Consider the following 17699-nt stretch of genomic DNA (forward strand, 5'->3'; position numbering starts at 1 on the left):
CGAGATCTACCAGTTCAGGTGCGCGTGCCCACCTCTGGCTTTGGCGCCTAAGACGGCTATGACGACGACCGCAGAATCTCGGCTCCCACCCCTCCCACCCGCGGCAACTCGGCCTCCAGCTTTGGTGCCACCACCTCGATCTCCTCCATGACCTCGAACAAACTGCCTGCATCAACCTCGCGCTCGCCCGCCGCCACCACTCCCGCCACCTCGATCTACAACGGCATCCACCCCGGATCCGCGCTCGACGACGATGACGACGACGACGATGCGCTGCCCACCGGTGTCTTTACGCTTCTGACCGACTGCTACTCACCCACCTGCTCGCGCGACCGTCTGTGCTACAGCATTGCCTGTCCGCGACGCCTCGAGCAGCAGGCGCGACTCAACATGAAGCCACAACCTGTACTCCAACGTAGCGTCAGCAGAGAGTCGCTCAACGACACCAAGGAGCGAGGCGCGCTGTGGGCCGAATCCGTCTCGAAAGAAGTCTTTGACAGCATCAATGACACCGAAAGAAAACGCCAAGAAGCCATCAACGAGGTCATTTACACCGAACGCGACTTTGTCGCCGACATGGAATACCTCCGCGACCAGTGGGTCAAGCCGTTGCGCACCTCGGACGTCATCCCCGAAGACCATCGCGACGACTTTGTCACCCAGGTCTTCTGGAACCTGCTCGAGATCCACGCCGTCAATGCCAAGCTCGCCGAGCTGCTCACCAAGCGCCAAAAGCAGGCCGACATCGTCGACCGCATCGGTGACATTCTGCTCGAGATGGTGCCGCACTTCCAGCCCTTTGTCAATTACGGCGCCCACCAACTCTACGGCAAGTACGAATTCGAAAAGGAAAAGTCATCCAACGCCGCCTTTGCCAAGTTTGTCGACGAGACCGAACGTCTGCCACAGTCACGCAAGCTCGAGCTGAACGGCTACCTCACCAAGCCCACCACTCGACTCGCACGATACCCCTTGCTGCTCGAACAGGTTGTCAAGTATACCCCGGAGGATCACCCGGACAAGCAGACCATCCCCAAGGTCATCAAGATCGTCCGAGAGTTCCTCACAAAGGTCAACGTCGAGACCGGAAAGAGCGAGAACCGCTTCACGCTCGCCCAACTCGACCAGCAACTCGTCTTCAAGCAGGGCGAGGCGGTCGATCTGCGCCTTCGAGACGAACAGAGAGAGCTCGTCTTCAAGGGTCCGCTCAAGAAGCGAGGCGGTACGCAGAGCGAAAGCGCCGAGCTACAGGTCTTCTTGTTCGACCACGCCCTGCTCATGGTCAAGCCCAAGACGGTCAACAAACACGACCTCTACAAGGTCTATCGCAAGCCCATCCCTCTTGAGCTGCTTATCGTCACCGTCTACGACGAGGTCCCCACAGGCAAGGGCTCCTCGACGCGCCCCAAATCCATCATGTCGCGCACTTCGACCGGCACACGCTACAGCGCCACCCCAGGCACAGCGCCCAAACAGGACGCCAAGACCGGCTACGCTCTCACCTTTACCTACCTCGGCAAGAAAGGCTACTCGATGACGCTCTGGGCCAGCACCTTTGTCAGCCGCAAAAAGTGGTTCGAGAACATCGAGTCGAGACAAGACATTCTGCGACAGCGCAGCAACATCTTTGACACGATCACACTCTCGGAAAACTTTTTCCTGGGTCCCAACCGAGTCAACTGCTCGGTGCCCTTCGACTTTGGCCGCAGGATCATCTACGGCACCGACGATGGCGTCTACCTCTCCGACCTACGTGAAAAGGCGCGCCCGCCCACCAAGGTGCTCCCCTTGCCTGGTGTCACACAGGTCGATGTGCTCGAGGAGTACCAGATCCTCATCGTACTTGCCGAAAAGTCGGTACACACCTTCACCCTTGACGCCTTGGACCCATCGGACCCAATGGGCTCGCTCAAGCGTGGCCGCCGCATCTCGTCGCACACGTCGTTCTTCCGTGCCGGCATCTGCTTGGGTCGAACGCTGGTTTGCGTCGTCAAGTCGAGCTCTTTGTCTTCGACCATCAAGACGCTCGAGCCAATCGAGCAGAACGTGCGCGGCAAGAAGCAGCCCACCTTTAAGAAACTGCTGCAGGGCGGACAGGACACGCTGCGCGTCTTCAAGGAGTTTTACATTCCCACCGAGTCGAGCTCGATCCACTTTCTCAAGACCAAGCTTTGCGTCGGCTGCACCAAAGGCTTCGAGATCGTCGACCTCGAGACGCTCGACACGCAGGGCTTGCTCGATCCGGCCGACGCCTCGCTCGACTTTGTCCACCGCAAGGAGAACGTCAAGCCGATCGCCATCTACCGCATCTCGGGCGTATTCCTGCTGTGTTACGACGAGTTTGCCTTTTACGTCAACAAAAATGGGTGGCGCGCCAAGGGCAACTGGATCATTCACTGGGAGGGCAATCCGACGTCGTTTGCTTACCATCATCCGTACGTGCTGGCCTTCGAGCCGAGCTTTGTCGAGGTGCGACACGTCGAGACGGGAGCGCTCCACCAGGTTATTACCGGTGTCAATCTGCGGTGCCTGTTTGCCGATGTGCCACCGCCCACACCGAGCGTGCAGCAGCAGAACGCACAAGCGGCGGCGGTGATGCGAGTCAATCCCTTCAACGCAGCCATGGCCGGGCCATACGCACGACCCATGCCGCCTCTGCAGAACGGAATGGGTCCACCCATAGCACCGTTCGCCGCTGCACGACCGGGCTTTGTGCCTCCGCACGCTGCCAACGGCACCATGGTGCCTGGAGCGCCTGGTGTGGCCGGCTACGGCGCCGGCGTCCGACCGGTAGCGCCGCCGATGCGACCAGGAGCACCGCCCTTTCCTGGAGCGCCTATGGTTCATCCGGCCGCCGCAGCAGCTGGAGGCGCCTTCCCGCCCGGCGCACGTCCGCCTATGCCGTATGCCTTCCAGCAAGCATCGGCACCAAGACCGCCACCGGTGCAACGCAATCCTGTGTGGGAGTCGGTCGCTGCCAGCCGCAATCAAATCGTGTTTATTGGCGACACGACCGTGTTCTGTGTGCGGCTGCACACCGACAAGGACTCGAGCAGCGGCACTATCTCGCCGTCGAGTTCGGCCAAGGGTTGATGTCGGGTTACATTTCGCTCGGATAGGTGGGTCTACAGGACCAGTGCTAACGCTTTGTTGTTTGTGGGGTGACAGCTTTGATTTCTCTTGTACATCACGCATGCATTCACGATTGTCTTTTGCCTTTTCGCTTGCTGGTTGTGTGTGTGTGTGTGTGTGTGTCTGGCACGCGGCATTTTTTGCATGAATGTAAGATTGTAGTGTGCGTGGATGGTCGGAGCTTTCGTACGTGTAGTTTGATGACAAATGGCGAGAAATCGGATTGAGTCGGAGGTGGTGGAAATTCGCACGAGTTTGTGGAAGTTCGGCTCCGTTGGCTATGTTGGCTGTTGGGTGAGGGCGAAGAAGGCAGAATCGTGAATCGCAAAACTACGTTGATGATTCGAGGTATTGCTAGCGATGATTGTTGTTGTTCTGCATCCAACACTGTAACCACTCTGCGCGAAATCAGCAAGAATGCGTGCTTCTCAGGCTTCATTCTCGGGCATGCCTACGGGCAAGAAATACGTAAGTGTCTGTAACGCGGACGGATGCGTTGGGGGTACAGTTTAAGATGTCAAGGATGGATATCGTGTTGGGATGGATGGTGTTGATGAATCGACTAGTTGGCGAGGTGTAGACCAACCATTATTGACGCAACGGTTTTCTTTCACTTGTCTTCTCCCCCTGCTTGGTTGACGATGTGTTGATGTCTGTTCTCTCGACTTGGTACGAACCGCGCATCAACTGACAAACGTTTGAAACTCGACCGACGAATCGTACGGCTTGAATTGCACAACGTTGGGACGATCGAACCACGACGACTCGGATCACTTGGCAAACGCTCGCACTCTCGCACACCACGTATTTCGCACGACTTGATGCGTGAACCCCATGCATTGTGTATCACTCACCACGTTTCACACTCACAGATGGGCTGGTGGGGCGACATGGGCGGGCCAACCCAACGAGGCATCGTCCAGTATTCGGTATCGCCGTTCCAGCAGAATGCGATGAAGGGTGCGCTGCACTCGTACATCTTCTATGGCTTCAAGCGCATCATGCAGCAGGCGCCCTACTTTGTGCTCCCCTTCGGCTTCGGTTATGGCCTCATCGCGTGGGCTAAGGGCAAGAACGCTTACTACAACTCGAAAGCTGGTCACCTCGAGCACGGTCACGACGAGTAAACTGTACACATTTCACTACTAGCTCGCCTCAAGTATAGTTTGCATTCCTCGAAACGGTTGGTTGTGTCGCTTGTGTGCTGCAACGGATTGCGAGCTTCGCTCGGAACGTCTGCCATTCACGATCCTTGGCGCTGACGTACAGGTCGTGCCATGTACTGTCGACAAATACGCCGGCATAGTTGGCCGTGCAAGTTGCCGATAAGTATCGAGCTAGATGCGCACGTTCAGATATTGTTATGCATGCCGTAACGCTGTCCGAACTGAGTGTCCTCGAACCATCTTGCCAACTGATTCTGAGCAGCAGAGAGGCACACATGCGTATCTACCGAGGCGCCGTCCTTTCTGCTCCTATCACGAATACGTTCGGTCGCAACCGCGTTGGACCGTTCGATTGATAGATCAGCTCGACCTTGGCTGTGTCTCGGAGGCGTACATCGAGTGTGCAAGCTTGTGGTGCATCTTGTGTCGCGTGCTCTGAGTGCAATGTGATGCGTACACTGCACGAATGTGAATCACGAATGCACCTAGACCGCACGTTGCAGCACGTCGCTCTTTGTGAACCATACTCGGTCGCATCTAGATTCGCTACGCCTGATTCGTGATTGCGACCGCGAAAGCTCAACGTAACTTGGCCTCGCTTCCCGCCACCAGAGCTCCCACCAACGCTGCCTCGGTCTTCGCTGCCACGTTCAAGTTGTTGCCCAATACTTACAACTTGCCGCAACATGTCAGCCCGTCATTTGCCATCGCATACGCTTTCCAACCAATGCGCGTCATCTCTTGCCCATCGCTCCCATTACTAGCGCCCTCGATGCGTCGCTGGCTAATCATACATGCCCAAATACCACTTGATCGGTTCAAGCGTCAAGAGCGAGACACTCTGTAGCTCCATTGGCGTTAAGTCAGCGTTGGCTATCGCCGATTCGGACCCGGATCAGAGCAGCTCAAAACGAGAACACACCAGCGTACAGCACGGCAACTTTCTTCATTCACGATTCACGATTGAGTTGTGATCATTCATGAACCCAACCAACCGTGAATAAATTCAATCACGAATCTGAATACCAACGCACAGTTATATACTTCTCCACCGTTCGAAAAAATATACTTTGCGTTGATAAGACCTTCATAAACACGAAAAAATAGTTCCCTGCCGGGGAATCGAACCCCGACCTGAGCAGATCCTGATTGTAGAATCAGTCTGACTGAAAGTGCCCTATCCTAACCGTTAGACGAACAGGGAGTTTTTGCAAGTATCATTGAGAGAGCATATTATGTTTATAACAGTTACACTTAGTTTGAGTGCATGATCCATTTGGAGAACATCATACCAAACGTTGTACGATCCGCTGTCAGACAGGTACGAAATAGACGCCCCAAGCTGATGGAAAGATCCAGATCCAGATCCAGTGCCATAGTGCTCAGATTGGTTCGCGCGCAGATGGCTCCCAAAAGTCAAGCGATTCAAAAACGCCCATAGCGTATATGTGTCTTGTTGGTTTGAGAAACGAAGTGTAGGGAGTAACGGGGGGCAGCGCATGGACCCATTTTGAGTGGCCGCGCCAAAGCCCGCAATAACTATTTGTGATTCACGATTCTGGCACGAGCGCGCATGATGAATCTGCGAATGTATAACCGGCCGACAAGCGTGCCACTTGGCTCGGCGCTATACATGCGCTCAACCACGAATCGCCATCACGGACGACAAGCGACACCCAAATACGGTTCAGGCTGGACAAGAGACGCGACGTATCCAGCGATTTCTACTCTGGCACCAAGCATCGACTGCAGTCATGGCCACATCTCCGGTCGCTGGTGTTTACCACAACACGCTCCTGCAAGCGGTCTACTTTGGGCCTGGCTCGCTCGCTACCTCGCTTGCTGCTGCGATCGAGGCGCTGAATCTCAAGAACAAGAAAGCGTTTATACTGACAGGCAAGAGTCTGGCCACCAAGACCAAGCTGATCGAGCGTGTTGAGCATATTCTCTCGTGCAAAGGCTACTACAGTGGCGAGACGTATTTTGACATTGGAGAGCATGCGCCAGTAGCAGGTATACGGGAGGCAGTGCAACGTATCAAGCGATCGAATGCGGACGTGATTATCGCTGTGGGTGGCGGCTCGCCCATCGACGCTGCGAAAGCGGTCTCGTTCTACCGACATGAACAAGAATATGGGCAAGAGAGCGCCAGAAGTGGGACGACTAGTGCGGATCTGTTCATCCCAACGATTGCGGTGCCTACGACGCTTTCGGTAGCAGAGACCACGCAGAACGCCGGGTTCAAGTCGGACCAAGGACACAAGATCGGCGTCTCGTCCAAGAACCTCGTCCCTCGTGCTGTTATCTATGATGCTGAGCTGACACTGGATACGCCAGAACGTCTGTGGTTGTCCACGGGCATCCGTGCGCTGGATCATGCGATCGAGTACCTGTATCGACCCGACACGCATCCTTTGTTGCGTCCCAGCGTCCAATCGGCAATCCGTCATCTGTTCACCTACTTGCCACTGTGCAAGGCGGATCCTCAAAACGTCGACGTCAGGCAAAAACTTCAATTATCCTCTTTCAACTCTCTGTGGCCCGAGGCGAGGACGGGTGCGCTCGGACTATCGCATGGCCTCGGTCACAAGCTCGGCGCCACTTACGCCATCCCACACGGCATCACGAGCTGCATCACTCTCGGCGCCACGGTCCGCTTTGTCGCCAACTGGAAGCATACACCAGTCTCGCACCTTGAGAACCTGGCAGATACGCTTGCGTTCATTCCTGCGCCATACAACCCGACTCCCGCTCCGCTCGGCAACAGCGTGGCTACCGATGCCAAAGACGTATGCGAGCAAGAGCTCAAGACGTTGCGCCAAAACGCGACGCTGGTTGGCGACGCAGTGCAGAGGCTCGTCGACGATCTTGGACTGCATACCACACTCAAGGAATGCGGACTGCGTCCCGAAGAGACCGACGTGGTGGCAACAAAGATAACAGGAGACCATCACAAGGGGGGCGAGTATTGGAACGGCGTCAAAGCAATCCTCGACAGTGTGTATCAGTGACTAGCGCACGAGCGGCTGTAAACAGGGCACTTTTCACCTCACCACAGGCGCTCCGAGCGGAGCGGTCTGACTATTCGTGTGAACTGGGTTGTGTGGAATGGTATGATGTTGACTTGCACGTTGGACGAAATGGACCAAGGCACGTATGGATTGGTGAGAGACTGTGGATGTGGTTTCGATTGCACTGCGCGCAATCAGTCATCGTCCATGTCCATGCTGTTCTCGCTCGTGTTCGTATGTGACTTTCGTGAACGCAACGGCATGGTGCTCTGCTCCTTAGCATCTGGCGCTTCGCTGTTGATCGAGATGGGCTCGCGGCTCTCTTGTAGTGTCGCGATGGGCGGCCGATCCTCGTCGTCGTCGTCGTCGTCGTCATCGTCGCTGTCATCTGCACGCAGCTTGAGTCTGCTTCCCCTTTCGGTGCTGCTCGGCTTGGACGGCGTTGTATCCACCAATGCATGCACAGCTTGATGTGATGCTCTTGGCGTACCGCGCGCGCCACCAGGATTGTTGCTGTTGAACGGCGATCCGACGGGTGCTGAGCTGGGACGACGAGAGTTAAAGTGGGCGCAGTGAGGGCAGATGTACTGCACCTCGCTGAACTCTTGTTTGAGCGCCAAACCGTTGTGTGCGTGACAGCGCGCGCAGATCAGAGCGTACTTCTGCTCGGGCCCGGTCACAGTAGGATCGGCGCCGAGGATAGCATCGGCCAATTTGTCCAACCATGTCTTCTGCATCGGCACCATAGCTGCAGGTGGCGAGCGTCGAGGTGGTTGCACTGCATTTGCTTGCTGTCTCATGAACGCCATACGCTGAGCTTGGAGTGCTTGTGCTTCAGGTGTTGTTGGCGCGCGTTGAGGAGTTGCGTTTGCGGAAGAGTCCTCCTTGGAAGACGGTGAGCTTGACATGGATCTATTCGTTCCCTTTATCGGTGTCGAGGCAGCGGAAGCGGAAGCGGAAGCGCGAGCGTTGACGATAGTCGGTTTGGCACCTGCCTCATCGTACCTTTCGAGCAGTGTCCGCAGATGGTCGTACTTGGTAGCGCGTTTGATTTCGTCGATCTTTTCGCGCTTTTGCCTTTTCAGGTCGATCAAGTGCTTGTCCTCGGCGGCACCGATCCTCCTATACCACCACCTGACGATTCTTCTCGTCGAGAGGATCAGCACGGGGCTGCCTAACACTGGCAACCAGACGCTGAGCATTCTGGCGTTCTTCCATCCTACCTCTGCGTCCCAACCATGTGTTCTTGGCAGCGAGAAAAGCCCCAAGAACCAGCACACCGATGTGTACATCGCCCACAGAACGAATGCCTGTAGGGTAAGTGTCACTGAAGCCCTTCGTTCGCGCAGCCGGATTTGAGTCAGTCGAGATTGAACCGTGTTGATCTCCCCTTCGAGACGAGACAGTACCGTTTCGTAGTCGGTTTCGCGGTTACTTCGCTTCCACGGTAGGAACGATCCGCTGACCAGCGCATTGAATACACCCATTGTGCTACGCTACTCCACTGAGACGGTACCTTTTTGAGAAGCTGCCTTAAGCTAAGACGAGACAGGAGCAACAGAAACGATGCGAACAACAAACACGAAACGTTCATCGTTGCAGTTGTAATCATGAATTGCTGTTTGCTGCGCCGATTATCTGGTTTTCTGGTTTTCTTTCCTTTTCGTGACATGGGATGCCACATTCACTACTTGTCGTGTGCCTTTTTGTGCGTGCGTGTCAATCGTGAATCGTGAATTGGACAGTCGTGAGTCGTGAGTGTGACGCAATGCTGGCTCACCTCCAACGAATAAAAAAGGAAAAAGAAAAAGACAACGGAAAAGAATAAATCCACCGCTGTGAACGGCAGCGCGAAGACTTGTCGCCCTCCACGTCCTCAACCCAACCCAGCAGCACCACACTGCTCACAACCAGACAAACACAAGCAAATACTCAACATGAATGCGCATTCGGATAAAGGAAAAGCAAAGACGACTTGACTGCCGAAACGAGTCGAATATAGAGGTATACAAGGCACTCAAGCGTCAAAGACCGCCCTCACCAGACGCGATCGAGTCAGAGACTGCGACAAATAGCAACCTGGATGTGAGAGGGACCAAGCCGATGAGCGATGCGAAAGAGAGACGAGATTACGAGACAATGAGCAAACAAACAACGAGAAAAAAAAGACATGACTGGACAACTAATGGTACATCTTCACAGGGGAAGCGACAACGGCAGCAGAAGATCTACCCGGCCGTTAGAGGCAAATGTGGAGTGGAGCCGATTAGGAACGCTCGCCACGCAGACGGCGGGCAAGCGCGATATCCTTGGGCTGGATGGTCACACGCTTGGCATGAATGGCGGCCAAGTTGGTGTCCTCGAACAGGGAGACCAGGTAAGCCTGCAACAGGGAACGCATGGAAAAGAAAATGAGTCATACACGTGTCAGCGGCTCGTGAGTTAACCATTTCTGGAAAGGGACAAGTGCAACTCGTGAAAAAGCAACTTACCTCGGCAGCCTCCTGAAGAGCGCCAATGGCGGACGACTGGAATCGGAGATCAGTCTTAAAGTCTTGAGCAATCTCACGAACGAGACGCTGGAAGGGGAGTTTTCGGATGAGCAGCTCAGTCGACTTCTGGTAGCGACGAATCTCACGAAGAGCGACGGTACCAGGCTTGTAACGGTGTGGCTTCTTGACACCACCGGCAGCGGGGGCCGATTTACGGGCGGCTTTGGTGGCAAGCTGCTTACGGGGTGCTTTACCACCAGTGGACTTTCGGGCTGTCTGCTTAGTACGAGCCATCTTGCTGTAGACGTTGTGGTGGATGGATGATCGAGTCGGCCATGACAAGCGATAGAGATGGCGATGGCGATATGGGAAAGTAAGTGAAGGGTCGAGTGGTCAGATGACGAATGACGATGACCAAGTGTTGATGATGGCCAAGAGAGCGGACGATGACGAGGAGAGGCGAAAAGTGCCGAGTGGACAACGACAATGAAACGGTTGAATCCAACAGTGTTGAATCCAGCAGTTTGGGAGCGGGGATTCATGAGATTGCGGCGCAGAAAGCGGAATTTCGGATCCGAAGTTTAAAATGAAATATTAGTGACACCAAGAAAGTGGATGGTGATGACGACGATATGGAGAAAAAGACGCGACAGTGGCGGTGGCGACGATGATAAAGGGTTGATGGGGCAAGGGCACGAAAGCAGAGCAAAGTGAGGTAGGGCGAGATAGGGTGAGGTGTGGAGATGAAGGCCCACCAGAGCAGTACGGGAAATTCAACGAAAATGGAACGAGAAATTCGAACGCGCGTGTCGGGGATGGATGGGCGAGGCGGGTCGCGCGGTGTATCAGGTTGGAGCCAGAGCCAGGATCAAAACAAGGCATCAAAGCACGCACATCAACGTCAACAACAGCATGTCGGCCAACAGAGCCGATCCAAACAGTCAAGGAAGCAGATAGCAAGAGACAGAGACAGAGACAGAGACAGAGACAGATAACGGGTCAGCAGCCTGTTCGGGAGTCGAATGAAAGAGCTCGTCTTTTATGGCGCTGAGCACGGCATACAAGCGATGGTCGAAAGATTGAGACGATGGTGGTACGTACGTTCAAATTTGCTTGAGTGGATGGTTGTGGAAGAGAAAGAGGGAGAAACGGTGTTGTGAGGGGGAAGGGGGTCTCTTTATACGTGATTTCGCGAGCAAAGGGTGAAACGGGCGCTGACCAGGGTGTTGGAACGGAAACGTAGGGCGTGGAATTGCGCAGCAGAGTGTAAAACGGAGAGACAACAAAAGGGTGGCGACGTGGCTGGGGCAGAACGACAGCCGGGGGGGAAAGAGGGGGATGAGGTGCGAAAAGCATGGTTTATTGGAGATTCGAAAGTTGAATCGACATGACGGAAACGAGGGGCGTCGAATAGGGGAGGGAGGATGCGTTACGGTCGGATCGATGTTGTGTGTTGTGAATATTGCTGGGATGGCTGGATGATGTGATGTGATGCGACGCGATGCGACTCAGAGCGCTCGCTGGGTTGATCGGTCGGTCAGCTGCGTGGATGAGCAAGCACGAGGCAATAGATGATCTATTTCGGATGCAAAATCGAAGCGGCTTGTACCAGATTCAACTTTGCGGTGGGTCAAGATAGACGAGGTCTAGCGTGTTTGGAGCGTCTGATCGAACGTGGAAATTGGCCAAGACGAGGAGACGGCGGAGAGCGAGCTAACTGAGCTGAACGGCGGAAATGATTATGCGTTGGCGCTGAAACGAACCAGGCCGAGTCAACGCAGCAGACAAGCCCTGCAGGACCCTCTTTCGATCTTACGCTTGTCGGCCGGCCCACTTCAAGTCGACCTGGTAATGCAAAGGTGAATTTTAGATTGGCTACCTGAAGCTCAAAAGCTTATCCACTCTTCGACAGTAGCTCTTTCTCAATCACCTCTGCGATGCTTCGGCACGTCTGGCCGTTGCAAGCTCGTTAAGGCTTATGCCAGGATTCGCTCCAGGTCTGAGGCATTGTGACGCCGAAAATTTGTGGAAGGGAGAGAGAGGGTAGCGAACAGGGAAAATCGACATGAAGCGGAACCGCGAGGTGACTCCAAACTAGCTCAACTGTAGGCCAGCAAGGCCTCAATCTATTCGCAAACGACGCTTGCAACCTGTCTGTGCGCTTCCAGGTGAGATCATGAACAGACATTGCCGTTATCTGTGACGTGCTTCGATGTCGCGCTCGGTGGCATGATGCTTCTTGAAAGCTGTAGCGAGTGCTCTACAGACGGCGCTCTCTGCTTCGAATCAGGTAGAGAGGCACATGATTTTTAGCGGTTTCTCGCCTCCATTTCGCATCTGCGCGCTCTTGCTAGATCCAAATCCAACTCGCACGAAAGGCAACCTTTAGCAAGAGACTGGTCAATATGGCGCGGCGTGCACAACCAGCCTGACCGCAGCCACAGAGTGTATTGATAACAGTACATGCTGACCCGCAACGCGACTCGAGAGACCTGTTTAACATCCCGCAGAAGAACGCTGCTCTCAGTGGCCGCTTGCCACGGTACATTCCAAGCTTAACAGACGGCGGGCAAGACCGTTCCGATAGAAAGCAACATGTGATGGGGTGGTCTTGCAATGATGGATAGAAGCATGATCGAAGGCGGGCGGCAATCCGGACAAGAGGGTCCAGGCAGTGGAGCAGTGTGAGCCAACTGCGCGACAGGCAACATCCAGACAGGACATGGTCTCCACATCAGGCGCATCGACGCTCTTGCTGACGACTGCTCAAAAAAGGATCGGCATTCATTCAAACTCAAATTGTTTGCATGGCGCGCTGACGTGGGCTGCACTTGCACAAGCTGAACAGCCGAGGGCCTCGAATTGCCGAGCCAAGACTTACCTAAAGGCACTTGATCAGTGTCTCTTCGAAATTTACCGAAAAATAATCGAATCGGAAAGGGTGTTGAATTCCAGGCGCTGGAGTAGCAACTCTATCGATGCTATAAACTCCGTGACAGATCAAAAAAGGCCTGGCAAGCTTCGCGAAATCTGATGCGAAAGTCTAACATGCCTTGTCGTAGAAAACACAGCACGCACGTTACCGTCACGAGAAATTCACGATTCGTGATTGGAATCGAGACCGTCTGTCTCCATGTGTAACCCTTTCGGAAAGTTGCTGTCATCAACCGAGTCATGCTGGCCTCTCGAGTGTGAAAGGAGAAGCTGATGAAGAGTTCGGTTCGACGGGTGGAAGGCAAGTGGCTTGACCCTCTGTACGTCAAAGGTGACAGCGACAAGTTACTCTAGGCTTGGCAGCAGTCTGTCTGAAGTCGCATAAGTGTGACGCGCTCGAGCCTGGTTTGCATCAGCAGAGCGCGAAGTGAAGAGATGAGACTGACGATCTGGAGTAACCAAGTTAAATCGGGAGGCTTTGACCCAGGAAGCGATGCTCAGTGCTCAAAATTTTCCAATTTGAGTGCCAGGGCCCCTCATCTCGCCTGACGTGAATTGCTGATGCCTGCTAACATAGTCTCGTCTTTGGAAGATCCTCGAATCGTAAATGCAGAAGACCTGTCTTCGTGCTTTATCCTGCATTTTTCTAGACGCGGAGACAGAACCGAGACAAAGCTTTCGCAGCTTCGGCTCGAGTCAGCAGCATTTACGAAGTGGCCGGAATTTTCTGCGCAACTGAACGGGGCGATCACGTAGTGTATCCTACCTATCGACCTTGGACTCGTGACTGTTTACTCGTATGTCTGCACTTGAGCTCACCCCGGTGCCCTTGCGACGTTCTGATGCCTTATCGGTCGCAGAGGGTGTGTATCAGTCGCCTTTCGTTAGCTCGTATCAGGCCAGCCGTACTTGCCCAACTGCAAAGCGTGTAGGTAATCGGTGACAACATACCTAAAGTAGATTGGTAAGTCACTTTTATAGCAGAAAGAGGTCGAAAATTCCGTTGAAATTTGATGGCTTCGAAAGACGACGGTAATTTGGCTGCCGATACTTACTCGAGGAAACCAGGACAGCGCTGCCTTGAATCGCAACACTGCACAGATTTAGATACGAGACGACTGAACGAGCAAGGGAGGTAAGCGGCATCATTGAAACGTCGCGGTAAGAGAAAAACAAGGCGAGCTGCTGACCCGATCTTAGTGTAAGGGGGAGGCGAGCGCAGTCACATCGGGCTGTTTTGGAGCTGATGTTGATCGGAGTGAACGGAATCGGATGTTGAATTCAGTCCACTGACAACCTAAGCCTTATTCCACGATCGTGGCCAAGGGGTTTCAATCACGAATAGTCACGATCACGAATCACATTCTGTGATATTCACGATTGTGAATCGTAAATGCAAATCGGCGCAACTTTTGGCTATTTTGTTGCAAACCAAAACAAAGCCAGCTCCAGAGCGTGAACACGCGCAGCATCGGCTGTTGATACCAATCACGAATGAGCGGGCCGCGGCACACAGCTCTTTCGCCTCTTGTACGCAAAACTGCCCTTATGCGGCTCAACCGCCCAAGCGCCGCTCTCTCTCTTCCGCGGTTGGTCGCTGGATCAGAGCTGAGCGCGCATCGAGGCCCGATGACTAAATTCAATCAACCCTCTCCTCGCTAGCAAACCGGCACAACCAGTAGCAGGATACCATTCTACTCCTTCGTCATCCACTACTTTTCATCGTATCGTCTCTTTTTGGCCGACATCAACGACACCGCCTACAGGCCGGATAGCAATCTGACAGCACCCTCTTCTCACGCTCGCCTCATTATCATTTCGGAAGGACGTCTAACGCGAGTCGCGCGACCTCCACCCACCAGTGCTGGTGCCAACCGCGACCACAACACAAGGGTACCATATCTCCACCTATTGCCCCAGTCGAACAAGCTGCCAACGCTCATGACGTCTAACAAACATAATATCTGACAGAATACCCATCATCATCTGTGTGCTGAACTCGAACACTATCATTGACCGATTATATCCAATGCTTGAATTCTAAAGGTCAGCGGCGGCCTTCCTCGATAAATTCCGAGTTGTCACAACTCAACTCGATTCGACTCGTCCTTCCATCGCTGTCGCGCCCCCGTCGCGCCCTACTAGCCAGTCCAATTTGCATAGCAACAGATACGAACGCATCCAGGTAGCACACCCGGGCGACTCTTGTCGCAATACGTCGTGGCTTAGCATGTACAACACCGAATTCGGGCGGCGGTTGCGCAGCCAAAGCTCTGGCGGCTCGACCCCCTCATCCTCGAACCGAGAGAGCAGAACGACAGATTCATTGCTCGGTATGACAACTGACAGACTCCTAACAGGCTCTCCGTCCAGCATGACGAGCCCCCCCATACCAATACCAGGATCATCCAGGGACATTGCGCGAAAGTCGAGTGCACATCGATCTTCCAGTCTAACAAACCTTGCAGCCACCTCACGCGCCGACTCTTCACGGTCAATCATGTCGGCGTCGTCTAGCATCAAATCGTCCTCACCTTCCAAGAAGCATCTCGCCAGCAGCTACGTCGACAGGTTCATCCCACAAAGAGATGGCACCGACTTGCATACGGCTTATCAGTTGATAGGCGACGAACCAGCAACGCCTCACCGGCACAAGCGCAAGATTGCTCTTGACATGGACGCACAGAAGGAGGAGGCGAACCAGGCCTTCTCATCGCTACTGTCATCCGAGCTCTTTGGGACAGAGGCTGGCCTCAGCACATCACCAAGTCGAGCTCAGCGTGCCAATGGCTTTGTCAACTTTGCATCCAGCTCATCCTCTTCTGTTCATACCAGCGGCGGCTCATCAGCGACGCGTCACTCGAGCCACGCTGGCCTCGCGTCTCCAGCAACACCCACAAAACGCAACCTGTTCAGCTACAGTCCCTCTCACATCCGCACACCAGGTCGCAGTGGATCTGGCATGGGTAGAGTAGTCGATTTTGGCATTGCCGAAGACGAGCTCGGAGCGAGTGGATCTCGTCCTGGAGGTCTCTTTGGTGGTCTCGCATCGCACTCCGTCGAGACTCTCGATTCTCCCAACCATCGCGCGTACAGTCTGTCGCCGGTCAAGCCCGAAAGTCGCAGCCTCTTGCTTAGTCCTCGCAAGCCAGCACGCGTCCTGAGCAAGGTGCCTTACAAGGTGCTCGATGCACCGGATCTGGCCAACGACTTTTATCTCAATCTCGTCGACTGGTCAAGCAAGAACGTTCTCGGAGTGGGGCTGGGCACATGTGTCTATTTGTGGTCGGCAGCCAACTCGTCGGTGACCAAGCTGTGCGATCTCAAAGACTATGCCAATGACGTGGTGACCGGAATCAACTGGGCCGGCTCTGGAAATCATCTTGCGATCGGCACGCAAAAGGGTTTGGTGCAAATCTGGGATGTGGAAAAGCAAAAGCTGCTGCGCACCATGCGTGGACACTCGCAACGTGTCGGCTCACTGGCTTGGAACGAGGTGATCCTGACTTCAGGATCGCGCGATAGGGTCATTTATCATCGCGACGTCCGTGCACCCGATCAGCACATCCGCACACTACGAGCACACCGGCAGGAGGTGTGCGGTCTCAAGTGGAACACGGAGACGAACCAGTTGGCGAGCGGTGGCAACGACAACCGGCTAATTGTATGGGATGCGCTCAACGAGACGCCGGTGCATCGATTTACGGAGCATACGGCGGCGGTGAAAGCGATCGCGTGGAATCCGCATCAGCAAGGGATCCTCGCATCGGGAGGAGGCACAGTGGATATGAAGATCCGATTCTGGAATGCAAGCACAGGTCAGATGCTCAACGAGGTGGACACCGGCAGTCAGGTGTGCAACCTAATGTGGAGCAAGACGGCTAACGAGCTGATTAGCACACATGGATACTCGGGCGGAGCCATCCAGAACCAGATTCAGGTGTGGAAGTATCCGTCAATGCAGCAGATTGCGACGCTGACGGGTCACACGATGCGAGTACTCTACCTTTCGATGAATCCCACTGGTGACACGATTGTGACGGGAGCAGGTGACGAGACGTTGCGTTTTTGGGATCTCAACACTTCGCACAGGGCGCAGCACGACAAGCGGCGGGAAGCCAACGCCTTTAACCCATTCGCCAAGCTGCGATGATGAATAGCATATTGTTCGAATCGGCTCTTTCCATCTGTATCATGTATAATCTGCTCTGTTTATGCTGTTCTACCATATATACCAATGATACCTGTCGTCCATGTCTTGCAGCGATCCGATATGACGCGTCTCACGACAGGTTCCTAGAACAAATATGAGGGCAAGGGTGATATCGCCGTAGCCTGTCGAGCCTAGCTACAATCTGGGATCGATGATGCGAAAGATGTCGAGCGGCGCAAACAGCGCCAAAAGAGCAAGTGATACGGCTATGGAAGCCATTCGTTTTTGCACACGTTGGCTGAAAGGCGTAGTAGACGCGATAAACCGAATCGTAAATGTGTGCAGCGTTGGTGCCTGCCTAATCGATCGACCAGCAGGCACAGTTTGGCGGCTCAGACGCACGACTGCTGCAAGCAACATCATTCCGCCACAAGCCGTCTGACGTTCTCCTGATTCAATGATTCGTGCTTGACGCTCAGAGACCCTTCTTGCTTTAAAAAAAATCGGCGAAAATTCAGCCAAATCGAGCAGTCACGAGTCACAAGTGACGAGTGTGACTTAAGTTAGTCTCCACCTTTTACCTCTGCAAGAACAACGAACGCAAAGCACTATGACGACGAAACGATTGCAATCGAGTCTTGGTTTAGTTTTATACTGTTGTCCTGGCTGGCGGATTGGTGATCGCGTTAAGCGACTTAGACGTCAGAGGCTGCATTCGGTCTTGCACTTGCACACTCTCAAAGCCTCATGGTCAAGGTATGGACTATATGCCGCTCTCTAGATGGGGTTTCGGAGCTGCAATCTATCCAGC

At 54.2% G+C, this 17699-nt stretch overlaps 6 protein-coding genes and 1 non-coding gene across 7 annotated transcripts in view; 4 read left to right on the top strand and 3 right to left on the bottom strand.

The window, feature by feature from the left end:
* Window positions 1-3093, top strand: part of UMAG_15070 (putative Rho family guanine nucleotide exchange factor) — a gene marked incomplete at both ends in the record, with an annotated part of 3801 nt that extends 708 nt beyond the window's left edge. The window contains one exon of the mRNA XM_011392298.1: window positions 103-3093. Within this exon, the coding sequence (XP_011390600.1) occupies window positions 103-3093 (2991 nt within the window). The remainder of the gene's footprint in view (window positions 1-102) is intronic.
* A 456-nt stretch (window positions 3094-3549) lies between these two features.
* UMAG_11288 (putative ubiquinol-cytochrome c reductase complex protein) lies at window positions 3550-4259 on the top strand (the record flags this gene model as incomplete). Its single annotated transcript, XM_011392244.1, has 2 exons — window positions 3550-3600; window positions 4005-4259. The coding sequence occupies 2 exons, from the start codon at window positions 3550-3552 to the stop codon at window positions 4257-4259; spliced, it is 306 nt and encodes a 101-aa protein (XP_011390546.1).
* Window positions 4260-5405: 1146 nt separating this feature from the next.
* On the bottom strand, window positions 5406-5502 carry UMAG_16069. Its single transcript has 2 exons — window positions 5466-5502; window positions 5406-5440 (listed from the first exon to the last, which is right to left on the bottom strand). It is a non-coding gene; the product is annotated as a tRNA-Glu (tRNA).
* A 550-nt stretch (window positions 5503-6052) lies between these two features.
* On the top strand, window positions 6053-7309 carry UMAG_03914 (uncharacterized protein; the record flags this gene model as incomplete). The annotated part of the gene is made up of 1 exon (XM_011392088.1): window positions 6053-7309. The coding sequence occupies one exon, from the start codon at window positions 6053-6055 to the stop codon at window positions 7307-7309; it is 1257 nt and encodes a 418-aa protein (XP_011390390.1).
* A 194-nt stretch (window positions 7310-7503) lies between these two features.
* On the bottom strand, window positions 7504-8796 carry UMAG_11289 (uncharacterized protein; the record flags this gene model as incomplete). Its single annotated transcript, XM_011392245.1, has 1 exon — window positions 7504-8796. One exon carries the CDS (start codon window positions 8794-8796, stop codon window positions 7504-7506), a length of 1293 nt encoding a protein of 430 aa, XP_011390547.1.
* A 779-nt stretch (window positions 8797-9575) lies between these two features.
* Window positions 9576-10095, bottom strand: UMAG_03916 (putative histone H3; the record flags this gene model as incomplete). Its single annotated transcript, XM_011392089.1, has 2 exons — window positions 9576-9692; window positions 9802-10095. 2 exons carry the CDS (start codon window positions 10093-10095, stop codon window positions 9576-9578), a joined length of 411 nt encoding a protein of 136 aa, XP_011390391.1.
* Window positions 10096-14965: 4870 nt separating this feature from the next.
* Window positions 14966-16888, top strand: UMAG_03917 (cell cycle regulatory protein; the record flags this gene model as incomplete). The annotated part of the gene is made up of 1 exon (XM_011392090.1): window positions 14966-16888. One exon carries the CDS (start codon window positions 14966-14968, stop codon window positions 16886-16888), a length of 1923 nt encoding a protein of 640 aa, XP_011390392.1.
* Window positions 16889-17699: the final 811 nt, after the last annotated feature.

This window comes from Mycosarcoma maydis, chromosome 11 (assembly GCF_000328475.2).
Source record: "Mycosarcoma maydis chromosome 11, whole genome shotgun sequence".
Classification (NCBI taxonomy): Eukaryota; Fungi; Basidiomycota; class Ustilaginomycetes; order Ustilaginales; genus Mycosarcoma; species Mycosarcoma maydis.